General features: G+C 52.8%; 2 protein-coding genes across 2 annotated transcripts; one reads left to right on the plus strand and one right to left on the minus strand.

The window, feature by feature from the left end:
* Window positions 1–1,521: 1,521 nt before the first annotated feature.
* Window positions 1,522–10,283, plus strand: PKLR (pyruvate kinase L/R). The gene is made up of 11 exons (XM_068964542.1): window positions 1,522–1,530; window positions 2,234–2,345; window positions 5,008–5,099; window positions 5,197–5,328; window positions 5,471–5,657; window positions 5,980–6,250; window positions 6,372–6,522; window positions 6,822–6,974; window positions 7,070–7,236; window positions 7,956–8,137; window positions 9,092–10,283. The coding sequence occupies exons 2-11, from the start codon at window positions 2,255–2,257 to the stop codon at window positions 9,196–9,198; spliced, it is 1,533 nt and encodes a 510-aa protein (XP_068820643.1). The 5' UTR covers window positions 1,522–1,530; window positions 2,234–2,254; the 3' UTR covers window positions 9,199–10,283.
* Window positions 10,284–11,147: 864 nt separating this feature from the next.
* On the minus strand, window positions 11,148–19,783 carry HCN3 (hyperpolarization activated cyclic nucleotide gated potassium channel 3). The gene is made up of 8 exons (XM_068964541.1): window positions 19,500–19,783; window positions 16,171–16,600; window positions 15,083–15,244; window positions 14,479–14,697; window positions 13,963–14,109; window positions 13,303–13,543; window positions 12,314–12,478; window positions 11,148–11,851 (listed from the first exon to the last, which is right to left on the minus strand). The coding sequence occupies exons 1-8, from the start codon at window positions 19,781–19,783 to the stop codon at window positions 11,148–11,150; spliced, it is 2,352 nt and encodes a 783-aa protein (XP_068820642.1).
* Window positions 19,784–21,873: the final 2,090 nt, after the last annotated feature.

Genomic DNA, 21,873 nt, shown 5'->3' on the forward strand with positions numbered 1-21,873 from the left:
ATTCCATGCTCTCAGTGCCGGGGGCCCAGGTTCGATCTCTGGTCAGGGAACTAGATCCTGCGTGCTGCAACTAAGACCTGGCATAGCCAAATAAATAAATATCATTAAAAATATAAGATCACATCAAAGTGGCTTTTCCCAACCACCTCATCTAAAACGCATCCCCTTCTCCTCACAGGCTTCTCTGTTCCAGCACCATGATCCATTTCTTCATAGAATTTACAAAGTATGTAGTTATATATTTATTTGCTTAACACTTGTTCATAGTCTGTCTCATCTCCATACTAAAAATTCCATAGAAGGGCTCTGTTGGGCTCTGTTTTGCTTACCAATGCATCCTTAGGACCTGGCACAGAGTAGGTGCTCAATAAATATTGCAAATGGTCATCAAGCAGACAGGAGCCGATGTGAGAATGACAATGATGCTATCAGAACCCTTCTAGAGAATCTCATTGTATGATCGAAATGTCCCCCATCCTCTTCCTTCAACCTCCAGCCCCTACCCTAGATACCCTGCTTCCTAGATTCATCTAGGGCTAACTTCAGTAAAGTACAAAGGGACCATAGTGAAAGAGAGAGTCGCTCAGTTGTGTCTGACTCTCTGCGATCCCATGGACTATGCGGTCCATGGAATTCTCCAGGCCAGAATACTGGGGTGAGTAGCCATTTCCTTCTCCAGGGGATCTTCCCAATCCAGGAATTGAACCCAGGTCTCCCACACTGCAAGTGGATTCTTTACCAGCTGAGCTACCAGGGAACCCCCTCAAAGGGACCATATTACTGGCAAAAAAAAAAAAAAAATCTCTGTTCAGGTTGATGGCCAGAGAGAATGGATGGATTAAAAATTTATCAGGAAAAATGGATGAGAGAAGGGCGGAAATGCCAGAGGACAGGGGCAGAGAGCCAGCAGGTCCAGGCGAGGGACTCTGAGTGGGGGTAGGGGTGGCCCACTGGGTGTGTCCCTTTTCTTTTTTCTGGCTGCTTTTGATAAGACCAGCAGTTTTGTTATCCTCTCCCCCTTCTCTCTCCACAGTCCGGGAGGCTCCAGCTCCGAATTTTGAAGGGTGTCAGTGCAGAACATGCTCCCCAACTGGCTCTGGTCATGGATTTCTAAGTCCCAACAGGATGTAGTGAAGTCCATCCTGACTGGGGTTCCAGGAGGTAAGAAGGGGCATCAGATGACATTAAAGAGAAGGGGAGAAATGAAAGTAGGAATCAGGTGTGGGTGGGAGGACAAATGGTCCAATATGTTGCTGGCTAGGAGGTATTTGGGGAGGATCTGTGTTCAGAGTCTCCTCCATGTTAATTTATAGACCCCAATCTGGGCCTCTTCTCCCAACCCCAATAGGCAGGGCAGAGAGGAGCTTGCAGCCTGGGAGCCAAGGGGCATTCCCATGACTACTGGACTCTGGCCCCTGGTGCACAGGACTTCCAGTGACACTTTAACCAGCATACAGAGCTGATTCCCCACCCGCTGGCCTCCTGCCTCCCACAGTTAACAGCGTGGAGCAGATTCCCGGAGACAGGCAGGTGTGCAGTGGCATGGAAGCTGTGGCTGGCACTGGGGCTCCTCTTCCTCTGAGCTGGGCTCGGGCAAGCTACTGAGACTTCAGGACCTGGAGGAGCACTGAAGGGGCTGAGGAAACTCAAAGGAGGGAGTGGGAAGCCAGTCAATTGCCAGAGGCTGGAGGGAAGAAGACGGGAACCTTACGAAAGGGAACTGGGTGATTCTCAGCCTGGAAATGAAGGGCCACTGTGAACTAGATATCAAAGGGGGCTGAGGCTGAGAGAAGTCAGCAGCTAAAGAGCAAGAAGTCTGACATTGTGAGGGACCGGATAGCTAGGTGATCAAGAATTTGAGCCTGGAGTTAGTCAGACCTAAATGGGAATCTTATCTTCATTAATTAGAAGCTATACAACCTTGGGCAACTGATCTAACCTTTCTCAGCCTCTGTTTCCTTACCTAGAAAATGGGGATAATTACAGAACATATAACAATACCTGCTTACTAGCATCCTGGTGACTAAATAAGATAATGTATACATAATGCCCAGCTCAGAAGACTCAGCAAACTGGAGACCTGAGGGAAGGAATAGAAAGTGCGCTGAGATGAAAGGATGCGGACCAGAGGCAGGTGCCCACACAGCCCCTTTTTACTGCAGGACCAGCAGGGTACCTGCGGTGGGCTAGTGTAGCCCAGATGACTCAGGAGCTGAGCATTTTCTTCTTCCAGCGGCAGCAGCTGCCGGCCGCTATGGCAGACACCTTCCTGGAACATCTGTGCCTGCTGGACATCGACTCTGAGCCTGTGGTCGCTCGCAGTACCAGCATCATCGCAACGATCGGTAAGCACCCCCACCCCCCCTGCAGCGTCACAGGGCCTCGTGTGTTTTTCTCAAGGTGCTGCCTCATCTTTTGTGTTCTTTGAGACTTCTCCTGGTTTGATTGAGGGATAAATAAATAAATATATATTTTAAAATTTTATTTATTTATGGCTGCACGAGGTCATTGCTGCAAGAGGGTTTTCTCTAACAGCTGAGGGCAGGGGCCACTCTCTGGTTGTGGTGTGCAGGCTTCCTCATTGCGGTGGCTTCTCTTGTAGAGCATGGGCTCTAGGAGAAGTGGGCTCAGTATCTGCAGCTTGGAGTCTCTAGAACAAGGCTTGGTAGTTATGCTGCTCAGGCTTAGTTACCCTGAAACATGTGGGATCTTCCTGGATCAGGAATCAAACCGGTGTCCCCTGGATTGCAAGGGAGATTCTTAACCACTGGACAACTTCAGAAGCCCAACAAATATTTGTTGAGTGCTTGGTAGATAAGCTTCTGGGTCCTGGGAGTAGGTCAGTGAAATGAAATAAACAGACAGGGATTTCTCTGGTTAGGATTCCATGCTTCCACCGCAGAGGGCCCAGGTTCTATCCCTAGCTGGGGAAGTAGATCCCACCTGCACAGCATAGCCAAATAAGTAAAAATAATTATTTTTTTAAAAAGAGACTTCCCTGGTGGTCCAGTGGCTAAGACTCCATGCTCCCAATGCAGGAAGCCCAGGTTCAATCCCTGATCAAGAAACTAGAACCCACATGCCACAACTAAGACCCAGCACAGCCAAATAAATAAATATTAAAAAAGAAAAAAACAGACAAAGATCCCTACTCTTGGGGAGCTGACACTAGCTGGGTGGGACAGTAATAAATATAATAAGTTATTTAAAAAATACGGAAAATTTTTAGTATATTAGAAACTGATAAGTACTATGAGGGAAAAAAAGAAAAATCATGCATGGTAAGGGGCTAATGCAAGGGCAGGAGGGAGGTGGCAGTCCTAATAGGGAGTCAGGGTAGCCATTGTTGAGAAAATTAGACGTGAGCAATGTCTGAGGGAAGAGAGTTCTAGGCAAAGGGAAGAGTCAGTGCCAAGGCCCTAAGTCAAGGAGGCTGGAAACCACCAAGGGGAAGAGCAGCAAAAATGAAGAGGTTGGAGGAAGGGGAAGATACAGGAGGGTTTAGTAGGCCATTTTTAGAATTCGAGTTGTGTTTCACTCCAAGTGTAGTGCGAAACTGAAACCACTGCAGAGTTTTGAGCAGGAGTTACATGCTGTTACTTAGCTGCTATATTGAAAGTAGATTGGGGTTGGGGGTTGGGGTGAGCGCCGAAGCTGCTCCTGCAGTATATCTGGTTTCGACCACGTGGTGGCAGTGGAGCTGCTGAGAAGCGACAATATTCTGAATGTATTTTGAAGGTAGTGCCAACAGGATATGATGGATTGGATATGGGGTGGGGGTGGGGGTGAGAAAGGAGTCAAGGACTCGTCCCAGTTTTTTGGTGTGAGGAGCTAGAAGAATCCATCATCAACTGAGCAGGAGAGACTGTGGTGGAAATGTTTAGAGGAGAGATCAGTTCAGTTTGGGGCTTGTTGAGTTTGATTACACATATTAGACATGCAAGTGTGGTATAGAGTAGGCAATCAGATACACAACTCGGGTTTTGGGAGAGGGGTCTAAACGGGAGATGTAAATTTGGAAGCTGTTGACATACTGATGGTATGTGAAGTTGCTGACATACTGACGGTATGAGACTAGTTGAGACTACCAAGGGAGTGAAAGTAAAATGAGAGAAGAGGAATGGTCATCTAATGGGAGCTAAGGCTGAAAGGGGCCAGCCAGTGAGGTGGAAGTAAACCAGGAGAGGGTGGTGTCCTGGAGGCCAAGCCAAAATGTATAGCAAGGACGTGTGTCAGATACTGTTGACAGACCAGCTAAGATGAGGACTAACCACCAGATTTAGCAACAACACAGAGGTTGTTGGTGACCTTGACAAGAGCAGATGTAATGGAGAGTGGGTACAAGGAGAATAGGGGGGAGGGGTTTACAGAGATAACTCTTGTCATGAATTTTGCTGCGCCAGTGAGCAAAGGAATAGGGCTGTGTAGCTTGAGGGGGAACTGAAATTAGGAGAATTCGTTGTTGGATGAAATAATACCAGGCTTACATGCTGATGGGAATGATCTAACCGAAAAGGAAAACATCACTGACATAGACAGCTGGGGGAACTGCTGAATCTGTATTTGACTGGGTGAGAAGGAGACCCAGTAGGCAAGTGGAAGAACTGGCTTAGAGAGGGACTGGAGAGGCTGGTCAGCTGGGTCTCAGTTACTCAGCTGTCCTACCAGCAGGGAAGGAATGGAACTCAACTCTCCTCAGTCCAACAGGAAGGAGGCTCTAAAGCTTGGCAACCCATCCCCTTCTCATTCACTGGGGTTCCCCCACACTGCAGCACGGAACATCAAGGGCCTGGCTGAGCCCACTCTTCTAGGGGCTTGCAGTGCAAGGAGGCGGGTCTTAGCTGGAGGAGGGAAGGTAGTCTCTGATCTGTGTGCAGGGGTGGGGTCAGGGGACAAAGGTCGGGTGACAGGCCTTCTGCGGCCTGGGGCGGCCCCAAGGGTGATGATGGGTTCGGCTGTCACTCAGGTTTGGTGAGAAAGTTGTCCGAATCGGGTCTCTGGTTCCAGGGCCGGCATCTCGCTCCGTGGAGCGCCTCAAGGAGATGATCGCGGCCGGGATGAACATCGCGAGACTCAACTTCTCCCACGGCTCCCACGAGGTTCAGGGCGGGACCACGGGGAGACGGATGGTGCTAGAGGGTGCCCCGAGGTGCCGGCCAGCTTCCCCTGAAATCCTCGCTTTGTTCTGGTCCCCAGTACCATGCTGAGTCCATCGCTAACGTCCGGGAGGCGGTGGAGAGCTTTGCAAATTCTCCGCTCAGCTACCGACCCGTGGCCATCGCCCTGGACACCAAGGGACCAGAGATACGCACTGGGATCCTGCAAGGGGTGAGAGGGGACCAGCCCTGTTCTGGGGACGGCGAAGGGGGCGGTGCGGCGTGAAGGAAGTTATCCGTAGGGCGGAGCATTGGGAGGGGCCGGCCCTGACCTCCACAGGCGGAACTCAGCGGTCCTCTGGCCCCGCCCCTAGGGCCCGGCGTCAGAAGTGGAGATGGTGAAGGGCTCCCGGGTGCTGGTGACCGTGGATCCAGAGTTCCGGACGCGCGGGGACGCGAACACCGTGTGGGTGGACTACCCCAGTATCGCCCGAGTCGTGCCGGTGGGGGGCCGGATCTACATTGACGACGGGCTCATCTCCCTAGTGGTCAAGAAAATCGGTGCGGACGAGCCTCCAGCCCTGGTCCTGCGCAGTGGGCCCTCTTCCTTTCGGTCCCGCCTTCGCCCTTCACTCCCACCACACCTTCCCGAGTCCCTGGCATCCAGACTCCTGGGCTACCCTGGGCTGGGGCTGGATTGGCGGGTTAGAAGTTTCTTCCACAGACGTCCACCCTGTGCTATTCGGTGCAGAGCCCAGGCTGAGCATGAAGAAACAAATAAGACATCATTCCGTTTTCTTGCGGTCCAAGCCTGGTGTTCCCACTCCTGTGACTATGCCCCGGCCTCACCTCTAACCTAGGCGGATTCTTTCCATACCCGCAGGACCAGAAGGGCTAGAGACCGAAGTGGAGAACGGCGGTGTCCTGGGCAGTCGGAAGGGCGTGAACTTGCCAGGCGTCGAGGTGGACCTGCCCGGGCTGTCCGAGCAAGATGTCCAGGACCTGCGCTTCGGGGTGGAGCAGGGCGTGGACATCATCTTTGCCTCTTTCGTGCGGAAAGCCAGCGACGTGGCTGCCGTCCGGGCTGCTCTGGGGCCGGAAGGACAGGGCATCAAGATCGTTAGCAAAATCGAGAACCACGAGGGCGTAAAGAAGTGAGACTTGGTCTTTGTTCCCATCAGGCCCTACACATCCCGGGCTCCCTCCTCTTTCCCTGCCTGCCTCTCTCTGGCTTCTCTTGGGTCTTTCCTAGCCCTGACTTCCCCAACCACCCAGGTTCGATGAAATCCTGGAGGTGAGCGACGGCATTATGGTGGCACGGGGTGACCTGGGCATTGAGATCCCAGCCGAGAAGGTTTTCCTGGCTCAGAAGATGATGATCGGCCGTTGCAACTTGGCGGGAAAGCCCGTTGTCTGTGCTACACAGGTCTGCCATGAGCCCTGGGGGCAGGGCCCTCTATGAGTCTGGGGACACGGAGGGTGAATACGCACACCTTAGTTCTCTAGCACGTTTTGCTGTCCAATGTTTGACTCTCAAACAACAAAGCTATGAAGACCTACTGTGACCCCCATTTTCAGATGAGGAAACAGAGCAGCCAGGATCACACAGTTTGTGAGTGTGACTCTGGTTTTCAGGGCCCTCAGAGTGGATGTCAGAGACGTAGTCGGGGCAGGGTGCCCAGTCATATATGACTCCTACAGCTCTGACCTCAAGATATCCCCCAGATGCTGGAGAGCATGATCACTAAGCCCCGGCCGACTCGGGCAGAGACGAGTGATGTGGCCAACGCCGTTCTGGATGGGGCGGACTGTATCATGCTGTCGGGGGAGACTGCCAAAGGCAGCTTTCCTGTGGAGGCTGTGAAGATGCAGCATGCGGTAGGAGCTCAGAATGCAAGGCAAATGGGCTGGAAAACCACCCCCCCTTCCAGATCCCAGTACCCTTGCCCAGCCTGACCTCCTGGTGCCCACAGATTGCCCGGGAGGCAGAGGCTGCCGTGTACCACCGGCAGCTCTTTGAGGAGCTACGGCGGGCAGCACCACTGAGCCGGGATCCCACCGAGGTCACCGCTATTGGTGCTGTGGAGGCTGCCTTCAAGTGTGGTGCTGGTGCCATCATTGTGCTGACCACCACTGGCCGGTGAGGAGCACACTGGGACCACACCAGGTCAGAGCTGTGGGTCCAGGGCAGGCTGGGATGGGCCCCAAGCGTGGCTTTTATCTCATCATCAGAGATCTTTCTGGGGTAAGAAGAGAGGCAGCTATGGGAGCTGGAAGCCTAGAGAGACAGATCTTGGAGCACACCAGGAATTGTGCCTATCTCCTCAAGGGGTTGGGAGGGCAAGGTGGCATCACTGGGTGCACTGACTTCCAGGCCATCTGGGCTTCCAGGGCTCAGAAACAGGCCCTCTGCATTTAGCCCACAAAGCTTTGCAATGCTGGGGTATTACAGAAGGCTCCAGAAGGTCTGAGTTCAAATCTTCCCTCTGAAACTTAGCTATGATATCTTGGGTGGGTCACCCAGGTTCTGTAATACTCCTCCACTTGTTCACAGGGTCATGAGGATTAACAAGAAACATTTTTTAAGTTAAATACTATATAAAGATGCATTCCCAGAAGGGTTTTCTGTTTTTCAAAGAGGTTTCTCATCTCATTTGATAGATTTTTTTTTAGTCATCTCATAGTTTCCCCATGTGGTCAGAAAGGCAGGTATTCTTACATCCACTTTATGGGTGAGACGACTAAGGCCCAGAAAAAATATGATGACTTACCTAGGGTCACACAGCTTATTGGTGGCACCTGGAACCCGAACCCAACACTCTTCCAATATTCTGGACTGACCTTGTCTGCCTCCTTCAGCTCAGCCCAGCTTCTGTCTCGGTACCGACCTCGGGCAGCAGTCATTGCCGTCACCCGCTCTGCTCAAGCTGCCCGCCAGGCCCACCTGTGCCGAGGAGTCTTCCCTGTGCTCTACCGTGAACCTCCAGAGGACATCTGGGCCGACGATGTGGACCGCCGGGTCCAATTTGGCATCGACAGTGGTGAGCCCCCTGGCTCCCTCCCACCCTCCCCTGGATTTGGATCCTGAGTCCTCCAACCCCACTTCCTACACTCACCCAAAGGGTCTTGCCTCTCTCCTCTGGTCCCAGGTGTTCTCTGTGAGATTCACTAAGACTGAGATACTTGAGTCTCCAAGGGTGGGGGGAACATGCTGAGAGAGGGCAGAAGGAGCGAGGGCAGGGACCAGGGCATCCCTAAGTGGCCGGCACAGCTGCTGCCTCCACCAGGTGGCTGGAGCTGGGCATGACACAAGGAGCACAGGGCCCTGCAGCTGCAACTGAAATCGAATTGACAGTTGCTATGCTTATACCCTGGGCTTCCCTGGTAGCTCAGCTGGTAAAGAATCTGCCTGCGAGGCAGGAGACCCTGGTTTGATTCCTGGGCAGGGAAGATCCCCTGAAGAAGAGATAGGCTACCCACCCCAGTATTCTTGGGCCTTGCTGGTGGCTCAGACAGTAAAGAATCTGCCTGCAATGCGGGAGACCTAGGTTCAATCTCTGGGTTGGGAAAATCCCCTGGAGGAGGACATAGCAACCCACTCCAGTATTCTTGCCTGGAGAATCCCCATGGACAGAGGGGTCTGGCAGGCTACAGTCTCTAGGGGTCTCAAAGAAGCTGACATGACTGAGCGACTGAGCACAGCACATGCTCATACTCCCCCTTTCCGTATGCACAGCCACGCAGGTGGAGAGACTTGCTGCTCAGCAACACGCCCCATGGCACCCCATGGGCACAGCTGCAGCTCGCACCTCCTACAGTGATCGCATTCCCTGCAGTGCCCCCTGTGGGGCACACTGTACAGTTTGCCTCAGGCCCCTCCTTCCTTATGGGTGCCCTTGAGGGAGGTGGTGAAGGGTGGTGGCTGGTTCTCTTTACAGAGCTGGCTTGGGTCCCTCAGTGGCTGATTATCATCTTCTCTCCTTCCTCCCCTCCAGGAAAGCTCCGTGGCTTCCTCCATTCTGGGGACCTGGTGATTGTGGTGACAGGCTGGCGACCAGGCTCTGGCTATACCAACATCATGCGGGTGCTGACCGTAACCTGAGGTCCCCCTCCTCCTCTGACCAAGCCAGCCCCTCTCCACTCCCTCCTGCAGCCCCACATCTGAGTCTTTTTTACTCCCAATCCTCCCTACCCCAGGCCACATCTGCCATCCAGTTTCCTTCCAGGGCACTCCCTCCCTTTCTCTGTCTCATGCAGCCTGGATAGTCTGTATCCAATTAAGCACTGGCCATCCAACAGAACCATTGGTACATTCCCTGCATCTAATGCTCTCAACTGGTCCCTAAGATGCTCTGAGCCTTTAATCCCAGCTCAACTATTAATTCTATTCCCCCAGGTTTCCCATAGCTGAGGGTGGAGGGGAGGGGAGCAGGGTAATCATGGCCACAGTCTCCACAAAATCTCATCTTAAAAATCATCTCCCAAGGAGAGTGTCACCTCTTTCTCCATTGTGACTGGAAGCTAGGGGAGATGGAAGCCGGGGAGCACCAGAGCCAGGCGGGCCCACCTCGCTAGTGTCTCACCACCTCGAGGCTTGCAGGCCACGCCCATTTGCTCTCACACCCATCTCATGCTTTACTGGGTCCGGTCTTCTGGCCTCCTTCTGCACCCTGAAATGCCCACTTTGTTCCCACACACAAACCAGGAGCCAAAACAAGTGTCTCTATTTTCTTTTTAAACCCAGATATTTGGAAGCCATATAAAACTTCTCCCATACACGCAGAACCCCAGAACTCCCTGCCTAGGAGAAAAGGAGCATTAGGGTCCTGGCTCCACATTCTTTGATGCTGGAGAGTAGATGTGGGGACAGAGGGGTGAGCTGCAGGATTCTCTTGTCCCTGAGAAGGCAGAGGTACTGGCTAGCCTGCCCTTCCCTAGGCTTGGAAACCTCGGGCCCTCGCCTTGCTCCTGCACCAACAGCAAACTCAACAGGAAAGAAAAAGAACTAAAAATAAGAACAGTCCTTCTCCCCGTCTCAGGTGGCCCTTCCTGTCCTACCTAGATAGGGAGGGTGTTCAAGTATTGCTGCTGATGGTAGCTGCACAAGACCACAAGAGCTGGACTGGAGGGCCCTGTCCGTTCCTGTTTCCCTGGTAGGAGGGGAGGACAGAGATGGATAAAGGAATGGATAAATAAAGCGAGTTGATAATAACTAAAACTAGCAAATGAATGAATAAACTATTAAATGAATAAATAAGGGAGGGAGGAAAGAAAAACATTCCAGCTAGGGATTCAGCCACGTGCCCCCTACCTGGGGGGATCTAGACTGGCACACTAAATAAGGGGGTGTCAGCAATCCCATAGCTTCAAGGGGGCCATCACCCGGACAAGGGCACAGGAAGGAGAAGGTTCCCAGTTTACAAAAAGGTAGTTCTACCACAGAGACAGAAAGCACAAGGAACTCGGCAGGAGGTGTGTTCCCACTTGGGATATAGACAGGGAGGGTCCACGCATGGCAGTAAAGCTGGGTGCCCACACCAGGGGCCTGAGACATTTGTTGACATCAATGAGGGCACGGGTAGTTGGCAGTGCCCAGCTATGCTAGCCGGACAGGAAGATTAACCATGCCAGGCAGAACCTGAAAGGTCATGGACAGGAAAACAGAGACATCTAGTTACTTGGCAGTGATGGTGATGGCAAGTACTTGTGCTTAGTAAGATGGGCTCATGGACTTGGGCCTGCACCTGGCAGGACCATAGCTAGGGGAATACCCTCATCGGAGGACTCGGAGTCACTTCTACTTGGCAGTGGAGACATACAGCGCCTGGCACGGTGCCTTGAACATGGTAGGCGCTAAGAACCTTTGATGACTGGGTGAATGGATTAGGATGGGTGTCAGGCTACAGGGTGCCTGAACTGAGGACAGAGACCATCTTCTTGGTACTAAGGGGAGATAGTCCCATAGGGCAGTGTTTCAGGTCCCCTCGGTGTCCCCAAGAGGTGTCTCCCCTCGGGTGTATGCTACTGCACCCAAGGGCTTACCTAAAGGTTTCACATGTTGGCAGACAGCTGGGGGCCCCGGGGAGTAGCTGGCTCAGGCACTGGCAGCCTGGGGGGCTGGGCTGTCCCTGGAGGCTTGGTCAGGAGCCCTGAAGGGGGCAGGCGCTCACTTCCTGAGCTCTTACGCCCAGGAGAGCCATCACCTGCTGCCCTCTGAGGCAGAGAAGGTTGGGAGGCTGAGAGAGGGCGGCCCCGAGGTCCTAGTCGCCGTCCACCCCCTCCTGGGGGAGGCCCCAGCAGTGACACCTGTGAGCGCCCAGCCCGGGATAGGCTGGCATGGAGGGTTCTAGCAGGCGGGGCCGGCAGGCGGGAGGTGGATGCCCAAGGCCCCCGGGCTAGAGGGCCAACTCGGACAGGCACCAGGGGGGAGGCTGGGGAGCCTGCTCCTGCTGATCTTCGAGCAGAGCGAGCAAGGAGGGTGACTGGAGAGTCGGGTGAGAGGGGAAGAGGGCCCCGCTGGTGTGTCAAGGCAATGGCCACACTAGAGGTCACGGCAGCTGCTTGCAGGGGTGCGTGCACCAGCGGCTCCCAGAGCACCGGCTTTCCACTGAGCCGAGCGCCTGTGCTGGGCGCCAGGCCCCGAACACCGCGAGCCATATCCCTGTCGTGTTGGACCAGGTGCTGCTCCATGACGCCCCCACTGCTGCCCGGACTTGGCTCAGAGCGCTTCCGCTGCAGTATGGAATTCTTCTTGCCTAGAAATTATCCCAGGGGGAAGGAGTTAAGGATAGGATAGGAATTCAAGATGAATGTTGGCTATCAAAAGAACGAGGGTAACAAGATGGAGTCAACGGACACTGGCGGGGTGAAGGTAGGGGATGGGGATCAAGTGTGTGGAGACGGAATTGGGAGATGGAGATTGGGAGATGAGGGTTGAAGGAAGAGGGTTAGGGGATGAGAGTACGGATCAGAGATGGTGAGGATCAGGGACTGGTACTCAAGGAAGGAGGATTCAGTGCATGGGAACTGGGGGCGATATCTCCAGGGCTCAGAGATGCTGGGTTATAGGGACCGGGAGCCAGTGTGTTGAGAGCCCTACTGGGGGCATCTGCTGGGACTCGGGTCTCCTGGGGTGTGCCAAGGCACTGGAGCCTGGGCCCTGGGATCCGGGGGACTCCTTGCCATGGACGAGGGTGAGGGTGCAGCCTGGACCTCACCGATACGGCGCAGCCGATCCATGGCCACTGTCTCGAAGGCCCGGCGCATCATAGGGAACTCCTCGAGCACGGCATTGAAATGGTCCACGCTGAGTGAGTACAGGCGGCAGTAGGTGTCTGCACGCACGCTGGCCGTGCGTCGGCCCCGAGTCAGCAGGCAGATCTCTGACAAAGTTGGGAGGAGGCCTTCAGAATCACTGTCTGCAGAACTCCCTCTCACTGGGCCTGCAGCAACTGACCCAGATTCCTCAGACTCCTCCCCAGATGGGAGCAACTTATGACTCCCCACCCACCCAGAGGCCCTGAGTGCTCCAAGCACCCTCACTCTCCCACATAATTACTGTCCTGCCTCTGTCCAAATTAAAGCTGATAACAGGCAGGTCTGCTGCACTCCTAGTTTTTCCATTTCGCTTTAATTCCCACCCCACCTCCACGGCTTTAGCCCAAGGGGTAGGCCTAGGGCAGTGCCCTCTCTTCCCTCCCCTTTGAAAGAACACCAAGGCAACCCAGAAGGAGAAAAGTAGTGCCAAAGGGCGAAGGGCAACACAGTGAGGATGCTGGAAGGTGGTGGGTGATTTGGGGATTGAGAGATTATGAATCTCAAACCCTTTTGGGCAGCAGCCAGGAGAACTGTGGAACTGCCACAGGCTGGGTCCCTGATTCTCCCACCAAGTCATTCCCCCAGGGAGCCACAAAGCTCCAGCCTCTGGGATTAGCACTGCTTTATTCCTATCTTTCCCTCATCTTGTGGGGTCCCTGGGTCTCACTGGCCCAGGGATTTTCAACCTGACCATGCACGGGAATCTCTTAAGCCTTCAAAATTACAGAACTCTAAACCCCAGACCCAGAGATTCTAACTGAATAGGCCTGGGGAGGGGCTGGAACTCTGTGTCCTGGAGCACAGCCAGGTGAAGACCCAGACCCCGGGGAGCAGCTGCCCTCCTTTCTCTGCTCCAGATCCCCACCCACCCACCCTGAGGCCTGCTGACCCCCAAAGTAGGATCCATCAGTGAGGCGGGTGTCCCGGGCGCCACGTGCCAGCACACTGAGCAGCCCATGCTGGATGAAGTACATCTTCCTGCCCACGGAGCCCTCACGCACCACGAGGTCCCCCGGCTGGAAGACCTCAAAGCGTAGCTTGGTGAGCACGGCCGTGACGAAGCTGGGGTCAGCATGGGCAAACAGCGGCATGTGGGCCACCAGGCCCCGGCAGGTGAAGTTAATGATCTCCTGGGCAGGGGAGGGGCCTGTCAGGCAGGCTGTGCTCCCTGCCCTGAGGTTCCCCCATCGAGCTCATCTGTCTCCAGAAGCCCCACCCCTGGGGTCATGATCTGCCAAAGGATGGGGATGCTTCAGTCGGCCTGGGACCATCTCTAAGCTCCTGCCCTCAGAGCTTTCCCATGAGCCCTTGCAGGACCATACCCCAACCCCACCCCAACAGAGATTCCTGCAGCCCCTCCTCATGTGTACTTCACCCCTGAAAGATCATCAAGGAAGACCGTAACTCCTGAAAGTGCTCCAAAGGCCTGAACTCCCATGGGGCCCTCTGTAGGCCCCACTTGCTGTAGGGGCCCCAGCTAACTAATAGAGGTCGTCCCAGAAGCCCAGGTCCTTGAATAGCCTCCCTCCAGGGCCCCGCCCAGCCCCACCTCCCGCAGTGGCTCGCTCAGCTCGCCTAGGATGCTCTCCTCATCGAACATCTTGCCCTGGTAGCGGTGTTCATAGTACTCATGGATGCGCTGCCGTGTATCAGCCGGCAACTTGTGGAAGGACATGTACTGCTCCACCTGCTTGTACTGGAGAGCCAGCCGATGGCCAGCGGGCAAGAAAGCACAGAGACAGATGTGGAGCCAGAACAGTGTTGTGGGGGAGGTTGTGGAGGACGGTCACAGCCATGGGACACACCCAGAGGGTAGAAACATGGAGACAAAAGGATAGATGAGCAAGGGTGGATGCAGGGGGGACACAGCACAGTCACAGGAAAACCCAGACGTGGAGGAGTCCAAGGGCAGGTGCATTGGTACAAAGGAAAGGTACACACACGGACAAACGGGTACGGGGCAAGGCAGGACCCAGAGAGCCAACAGGGACGCATCAGAGTGGGCTGCATGTGGAGCTCCCCAGCCTCCAGCACCCCTCCCCTCCCTTTTCCTGCCCCTGCTGACCTTCTCCTGGTACTGACGCCGCGAGGAGTCCAGGGACTGGATGAGGGCGGTGGCATGACCGATGAACATGGCGTAGCACGTGGCACCCACGATCATGCTGAGCATGGTGAGCCAGACGTCGGGCATGCCTACAGGTGCCTGCTGCCCGTAGCCAATGCAGAGCATGTGGCTCATGGCCTTGAACAGGGCGTGGGAATACTGGCGGCCCCAGGAGTGGTTCTAGGGGGCAGAGTCAGAGCTGGGCACAGACCCCCTCAGAACCTCATTCTCCTCCCACTCCCCACTTTCTCTTTCAGTCTTTCTTCTGCCCCCTTCTACTTCAACTTGCCTGCCAAAGGAGGCACTTAGGTTTGGTTCTGGGGGGCCCTGAAGCAGAAGGGGACTCTTTTATAGCATGGGAGCTGCAGTTTCTCCCTAGCTCTCCTTCCCCATATGCTCCCTCCAATACAAGTACTTCTTCTGGGCCTCTTTCCTCTCACCTCCCCACCTCCTCTCTTCTGTCCGCTCAAGGTCATCTCTCCACCATCTCCCACTTGCCCCCTGTGTTTACCCCTCCTGCTCAGAGAGAAGGCCCAGGAAAGGCTGAGCGGCAGGGAGTTCTCACCACCATGTGGCTGATGGAGACCCAGCAGTCAGGAGGAAAGTCTTGCAGCATGGGGACCAGGAACTGCAGACAGCCATCCCAGTGACACAGCAGCAGCATCATTCCGATGAGGTTGAAGATGCGAACCACAGCACTGGCCAGGTCATAGGTCATGTGAAAGATCTGAGGAGTCCAAGGAGAGGCTGTTGTGGACAGGAACCTCTCCCTGCCAGGACTTTTCCACGCCTGGCCTTGCAGATTCTCTCTTCAAATTTCTCTCTGGCCCTGCTCTCCATGAATGTTAAGACTGTGGCTATAAAACCGCATATATAGCTAACACAAAGGAGGTTGTATTACTGCTCTCATCCCATAGGTAGGAAAACTGATGCAAATCATGTGCCCCAAATCACAGCAAGTGCCACAGCAGAAACTCAATCAAAAAGGTCTACTGCACAAGCTGCCCAAGTATAGCCTGGGAAAGGGGAGAGAGGGCAATTCGCAGTGTAACAGCCCCAGGGTGTATAAAAGGATGAGTGCCAGAAGCTCTCTTCCCTTCCAATAATAATAATAGGTAATCTACTGAGAACTTACTGTGCCAGGCACGGTACTAGGTGCTTTACAGGTATTAACTCCTTTAACTCTTATAACCTTATCATATGTAAATATGTTTAACATTTTCATTTTATAGACAAGGAAACCAGGTCTCATATAGTAAACAGTAAAATTGGGATCTGACCACAAGCGATGAGACTGCAGAGTTCACACTCTGAACCACTAAACTCTGCTGTTGTCCTGAAGCTGAAACCCCAGCCTTCCCCATGCTCCACAATTATCAGCTCCTCTTCTATACCTTCCTCTTGGAGTCTAACTAACCCTTCAGTGTTTGTCCAGCAACTATGCTCCATTCTCCTGCACCGCCATCCTTGCCTCCTGCGAATCCCATCCCCTGAACACTCATTCTGTCCCTGTTTCTCCCCTACTAACACTGGAGACACCCCTCCCTCGGAAGCCCCACTCATCTGCCCCACCCCAGAAAGTTGCCAGGAGCCCCACTCATATCGCTGTCTGGAGGAGTCTGCAAGCCCCCCCTGCCCACCTCCCCACCCCACCTCCTCCCACTGGTGTATGTAGCGGATGAGGCGGGAGAGGCGGAGCAGCCGCAGCAGGCTGAGGATCTTGGTGAAACGCACGATGCGCAGGGCCCGCGCTGTTTTGTAGACCTCAGCATCCAGTCGTGGCTCCAGCTCCACCACCAGAAAGATGTAATCCACAGGAATAGAGGAGATGAGGTCAACCAGGAACCAGGTGCGCAGGTAGCGTGTGCGGATGGCCCGTGGTGCCAGCAGGATCTCAGCACCCTCCTCTACCACGATGCCTGTGCGGAAGTTGAGCACCAGATCCATCAGGAAGAAAGTGTCAGAGAGGACGTTGAAGACAATCCAAGGTGGAGAGTTCTCTTCCTTGAAGAAGGTGATGCCCACAGGTAGCACAATGAGGTTCCCCACCATCAGCAGGAGCATGATCAGGTCCCAGTAAAACCTAAGATAGGGGTGGGATGGGAAGTAAGACCACAGTGAGAGTCAGTCACTAAACTAAGGGCAGACAGTCTCAGCCAAAAGTGGACAAGGATACAGAACAACGGGATGACCATTTACAGCTAATGGGAGTGTAAACTGGGACCACCACTTGGAAAAATAGTTTGGATTTATCTAGTAAAGTCTAACGTTTGCATTCCCTGCAACTTGGCAATTCTATTCCTAGGTATATACACATTCAAGGGAAAGATTCCAGGAGATATATACAGGTATAACAGCATTAAATCTGGAAATAATCCAAATATCCATCAGTAGAAAAATGTAGATTAATAAGATAAACACAGTAGATAAATACACTGATGCCCTAGAATATTATACAACTGTGAAGTCACCCAACTGCAGCCTACATTCCACAGTACGAATGAATCTCACAGATATAATGTCAAGAAACCAAAGGATACACACTGTAGGATTCCACACATACAAAGTTCAAAAATAGATCAAACTAAACTGCATTTTTTAGGGGATTCGCAGAAAAGTAGTAAAACTGTAAAGAAAAGTAAGGAAATAAGTACCACAAAAGTTAGAATAGTGGGTTTGGAAAAGGGATGTGAGAGCAGCAAGGAGCCTTCTGGGGTATCCCCAGTGTAGTCTCTCTTGACCTAGACAGTTATTACATATGAGCCTGTTTTTCAGTTACTCCTTCAAATATATGTGTGTGTACACACACACACACATATATATACACCCTGGTCTATATTATACTATTTATATATATCTGCCTTATCTATTTACTATATCTCTGCTATATTAATATATATACCTCTAAATATACCCCTAATATGCATATATATTCTTTATATAGTACCTATATGTAATGTCCTCATTATATGTATATAATCTATGTCACTATTATTAAATAATTTTTAAGTTAAAAAAAGATAAATATCATTTGCTGATCTCAGAGGGCTGTTAAAAAATATGCACTGATATGAATGTGGATGGATGGGACAGTGTTGTACAAGACTAGTTGGTGTTATGACTCACCTACTCTTTATCCCAAGGATTCTGAAGAGACTGCTGCTTTACCCATCTCCAGCTCTCTGCCCATTCCTAGTTTAGGACTGATAACCTTCCCTAGCTTTCCCAACCCCAACTCTCCTTCCCAACACAGTTGGGCTCATGGTTCCTGTTTTTCTGCTGGGATCTGTTTCCCAGAGTGGGGATGGTCTGTCCTGCCTCCTGTTTGAACTAGCTTTTCAGATGTACCCCTCCCCTCTTCAGAGCACTTCAGCAGGGCTGCACATACAGAGAAGCTCCACAGCAGATCCTGAGACAGCAAAGCTTGAAGCTCTGCACTCCTTTCCTCCCCTAACCTCCCTGTGCCCACTGAGACTTTGGTTGCGCCCAGGCAAGGGCATGGTCGGGGAGAGCCATATTGCTGTGTGGAAGCTGTGAAAAGAAGAGGTCATTCAAAGAAGATCATTGGACAATCTGAAGATCCCAACTAGATATGGCAGTTTCAATTTCAGGACACACCTAGCTGCAGCATCAGCTGAGGACCCAGCCCCTTCTGACTCTGACTGAAAAAAAATAAATCCTTTCAGCCCCTGAATGAAGCTTGGTGGTCCTCAAGTCCAGGCCTCCAGGAAGCCCTGTGTGATTTCAATCAACAGCAAACCCTGGATCTCCTCTTCTCTTTCCTGGCCACCGGAGAAATCCTGTACTGTAAGCTGGGAGAGGAGAGGGAAAGAGGGTTTGCCTTGCCATAGAGCATCTTCACAGCCTGACTCACAGGGAGTCACAAGCCTGGCGGGTGATACAGGAGAGAGGATGGAGAAGCAGCACAATAATAACGGGGATACATGGTTTATGGGGATACATTTGAGGGTGAAATGGGGAGGAGGAGGGAGATGCACAGCAGACTAGAAAAGGTGCACTAGTAGGGTGATATTGAGACAGTAAAAAAGAGAGGAGTGAAAGGAACAATGAGAGAAAGAACATTAAGGGAGTGTGTATGTCTGTGGATTAAAATGACGTCTAGGTTTCCAATGGTGTTTCCAGGCTCCCAATTCACACCTCATCCTCTCTGCTCATTTAGCTCCCCAGGATAGGTGATTTGCACATATCCTTGCCTCATCCAAAAGCTGTCCTTCATTTCCTCCAAGGACAGGGTTGCTCTCCTCCCCTAGCGACCTTGATGTAGAGGTACAGCCTGATGGGGACTATGGAATAGCCCCACCCCCACTCTTCATCCCTTCTCTCTGGTAGTCACCTGGGCGGTGGTCACATGGGCAGTGGACTGGTGCCCCTCTGTTGCTGCCTCAAATCACTCCGAGTCCAGGCCCTAACCCGCCGAATCCCGTCTTCAGCACCAGGGACAGCGATCAGAGCTGCTGTCCGGGCACTCCCTTTCTCTCCTGGCATCCCTATTTTTTTTTTTTTTTTTTTTTTGGTAGCCTGCCCTGCTGAACTAGCCAGGTACTGGGGGTAGAAATGGGGACAGTGGGGACAGCTCGGTTTCTTCTTTAGGCTGACCCTGAGTTTCGGAACATGACAAAATTTCCCAGATCCCCAGCAAGCAGAACTGGAGGAGACAGCAGTCCCTAATTCCAGTATTCCCCTTGGTCCAGGTGGGGTGTCGGGTTTTTGAAATGGGAAACCCAGGTCTCTGGTGTCCGCTTGTCTCTTCCAGCGCCCCTAGCCTGAAAAGTCACCGAGAACCTCCGGCTGGGGATCCTTCACCCAAGAATTAGGTTGGGGGAAGTGACTCTGTCGGCCCACCAGGGGACCCCTGGGCCGGAAATGAAGTGTCCGTGGAGGGTGGGGCGGGCCCGGCTCCCGTGTCGCGGCCTTGGGGGTGGGAGCTGTGTCCCCTGCCCACCCTGCCGGACCCCCAGTACCGGAAGTCGCTGTACGGGTGGATGATCCAGGCCCCCGCTGACTTGACCCGCTCCTGCTCGATTTCCACTGCTTTGTGGCTGCCGAACACGCGAAGGGAGAACTTGTTGACCGTGGGCTGGAGCAGGGTCCCGAGCTGCCTCCTCTTGGGCTCGGGCCCGGGCCTGGACCCAGGGACCGGACCCGAGGCTGTGGTTGTAGACGCCGGGGCAGCAGGAGGCTCAGCCTCCAACCCAGGGGTCGCCCCGTCGTTGGCCCCAGTCGTTGGCCGCTGCTCCGCCTCCATGACGCCCGTCAGCTTACACGTTTGGCCTCCTAGACCCTGCTGCGGCCATTCGGGACCTCCCGACCCCTCCCGGAGTCGGAGCGGGAGCAGCCGGGCGGGCTCGGAGCGGAGGCGTAGTCGGCTGGGAACCGCCAGAGAGCCGGGCGGAGGGGGTGTGTGCGACAGACTCCTCCGAGGGCGGCGGGCGGGTCGCGCTGCGCCCCCTGGCGACAGCTGAGCGGAGGCTGGGCAGGGCGGGCGGAGGCGGGGTCGACCGAGAGCCATCTCGGAAAGAGGCGGGACCAATGTAGTCCGTAACGAGAGGGACACTGAAGTAGGCGTGGCTTAGCCAATATGGGCCGTCCTCCAAGTATAGGAAGAGAAGGAGGGGAAACGCTGCCGGAGCCAACAGAGAGGGTGTGGTCTAGGGCTGAAGGGCTTTTATCCACTGAGCGCCAGGGAGGCGGAGCCTCCCGCAACTGGCGGGAAAACCGGACGCTGGCTGTAGCTCGTGCGGCTTGCGAGGGCGAGAAATTGGGAAGAGATGGGGAATGTCTTTTGAGCTTCCTCTTATCCACTCTGCCTTACGGACTTCCTGCATTTCACTTTTTTCCTCGCAACACTCTCCTAGACATACTCGTTTCCTCTGACTTCTTCATATTGCTCCCTCTAGTATTTCATTTCCAAACTCATCTGCCAGCCCTCACCAAGAGCTAACTCTGCCAGTCACTGAGTGGACGCTGAGGATGAACACAAAGTCCTGTCCATAAAGCCAGCGCTTGTCTATGCTTGCAGACAAGACAGGTAAATTACAGTGCTATGTGATGGAAAGGGCTATAAATTCTCTTTGGGGGGGGGCGGGGCGCTGTGCTGGGCAGCTTGCAGGATCTTGGTTCCCTGACCAGGGATTGAACTTGGGCCTTTGGCAGTGAAGGTGCAAAGTCCTAACCACTGGATTGGCAGGGAATTCCCTAAAAGTTCTTAAATATCTCAGATTCTTCCCCTTATCTCCACTTCTTATTATCACTGCCTTATTTCAAGCGCTCAGAATTTGTTCACCTAGATTATTTCAGATGCCTCTTAAGGGGTCTCCAAACTCTCTCAGGGCAATTAGTTTTCCAGAGTTACCTTAGTCTGCCAGAGTTACCTTCCTAAATCCAAATATAGCTTTATCACTTGCTTAATGTCCTTCAAACTTCCCCATCTTCTATGGGATTACAGTTAAACTCCTTAGAATGACATACAAGGCCCTGTAAAATCTGAACCTAGTTTTAACAACCTCTCTTCTGATAGTTCCTCTCTTGAAAGCCAGGACTCCAATTCTGTTTAAATGCTTCGTTCTGCTTTGTCTCTAGACCTTTGTATTTTCTCTGCCCGGTCTTCTCCAATTCACTTTTCAACAGTTGGTTCAGATGTCATCTCCTCTAGGAAACCTAGACATGCATTTATAACTCTTTTTTCCCTCAAGCTAGGGTCTAGTCTACAGCTTTCCTACAGTGACCAGGACACCACTGTTCATAACAGCTCTTGTCACAAGGCTGCCATTATTTTATGGAAGAGAGGTCTTTCTCTTCCATTAGACTATGGAGCTCTGAAGAACAAGAGGGTTACACCTGACACAATGCTGAACACAAAGTCGACACTTAGTAAATGGTTGTTGCATGAACAAGGGAAAGTGTTCATGGAAGAGGAAGTGAACTACACTTCCTCCTCACCTCTTAATTATCCTTCCTCATCTATTTTAGGAACTTTTTCTAAACTATTTCTGGCCAACTGATGTAAGCTCCATCTGATTATCTTCCATCCTGGCCCCCCTCTTATATTTCTTTACTTGAATATAGTTATCCTCAGGTTATTTTTTTCATTTCCTTTATTATTACTCAATTCCTTCTACAGCGTCTTTAACTCACCTAGTTTTTCTCAACGCCTCCTGTTTCCTTTTTATTTTTTAATTCAGTAAATTTACACTTCTCATATATTATGTGTAAGTATGTAACATAAAGTTCTCAAATTTTCCCTTCTTTGGCACTTGATTCTGCATCACCCTATTTTTCAAACCTTACCTCCAAGGCGATGCCCCGCCCCTCTCCCAAAAGTGCATAGCTTTTGTT

This window comes from Capricornis sumatraensis, chromosome 2 (genome assembly GCF_032405125.1).
Source record: "Capricornis sumatraensis isolate serow.1 chromosome 2, serow.2, whole genome shotgun sequence".
Lineage (NCBI taxonomy): Eukaryota > Metazoa > Chordata > Mammalia > Artiodactyla > Bovidae > Capricornis > Capricornis sumatraensis.

What these genes read in the sequence shown, in the direction of transcription:
- PKLR (XM_068964542.1), top strand. Translation starts at nt 2,255, where the DNA reads ATGGCAGACACCTTCCTGGAACATCTGTGCCTGCTGGACATCGACTCT. An exon ending in GCACTGGGATCCTGCAAGGG is followed by an intron (nt 5,329 to 5,470) that starts GTGAGAGGGGAC and finishes CCCCGCCCCTAG; the next exon opens with GGCCCGGCGTCAGAAGTGGA. An exon ending in CCGTTGTCTGTGCTACACAG is followed by an intron (nt 6,523 to 6,821) that starts GTCTGCCATGAG and finishes GATATCCCCCAG; the next exon opens with ATGCTGGAGAGCATGATCAC.
- HCN3 (XM_068964541.1), bottom strand. Translation starts at nt 19,783, where the DNA reads ATGGAGGCGGAGCAGCGGCCAACGACTGGGGCCAACGACGGGGCGACC. An exon ending in GGCGTCAGTACCAGGAGAAG is followed by an intron (nt 14,110 to 14,478) that starts GTCAGCAGGGGC and finishes CTGGCTCTCCAG; the next exon opens with TACAAGCAGGTGGAGCAGTA. An exon ending in GGATCGGCTGCGCCGTATCG is followed by an intron (nt 11,852 to 12,313) that starts GTGAGGTCCAGG and finishes GATAATTTCTAG; the next exon opens with GCAAGAAGAATTCCATACTG.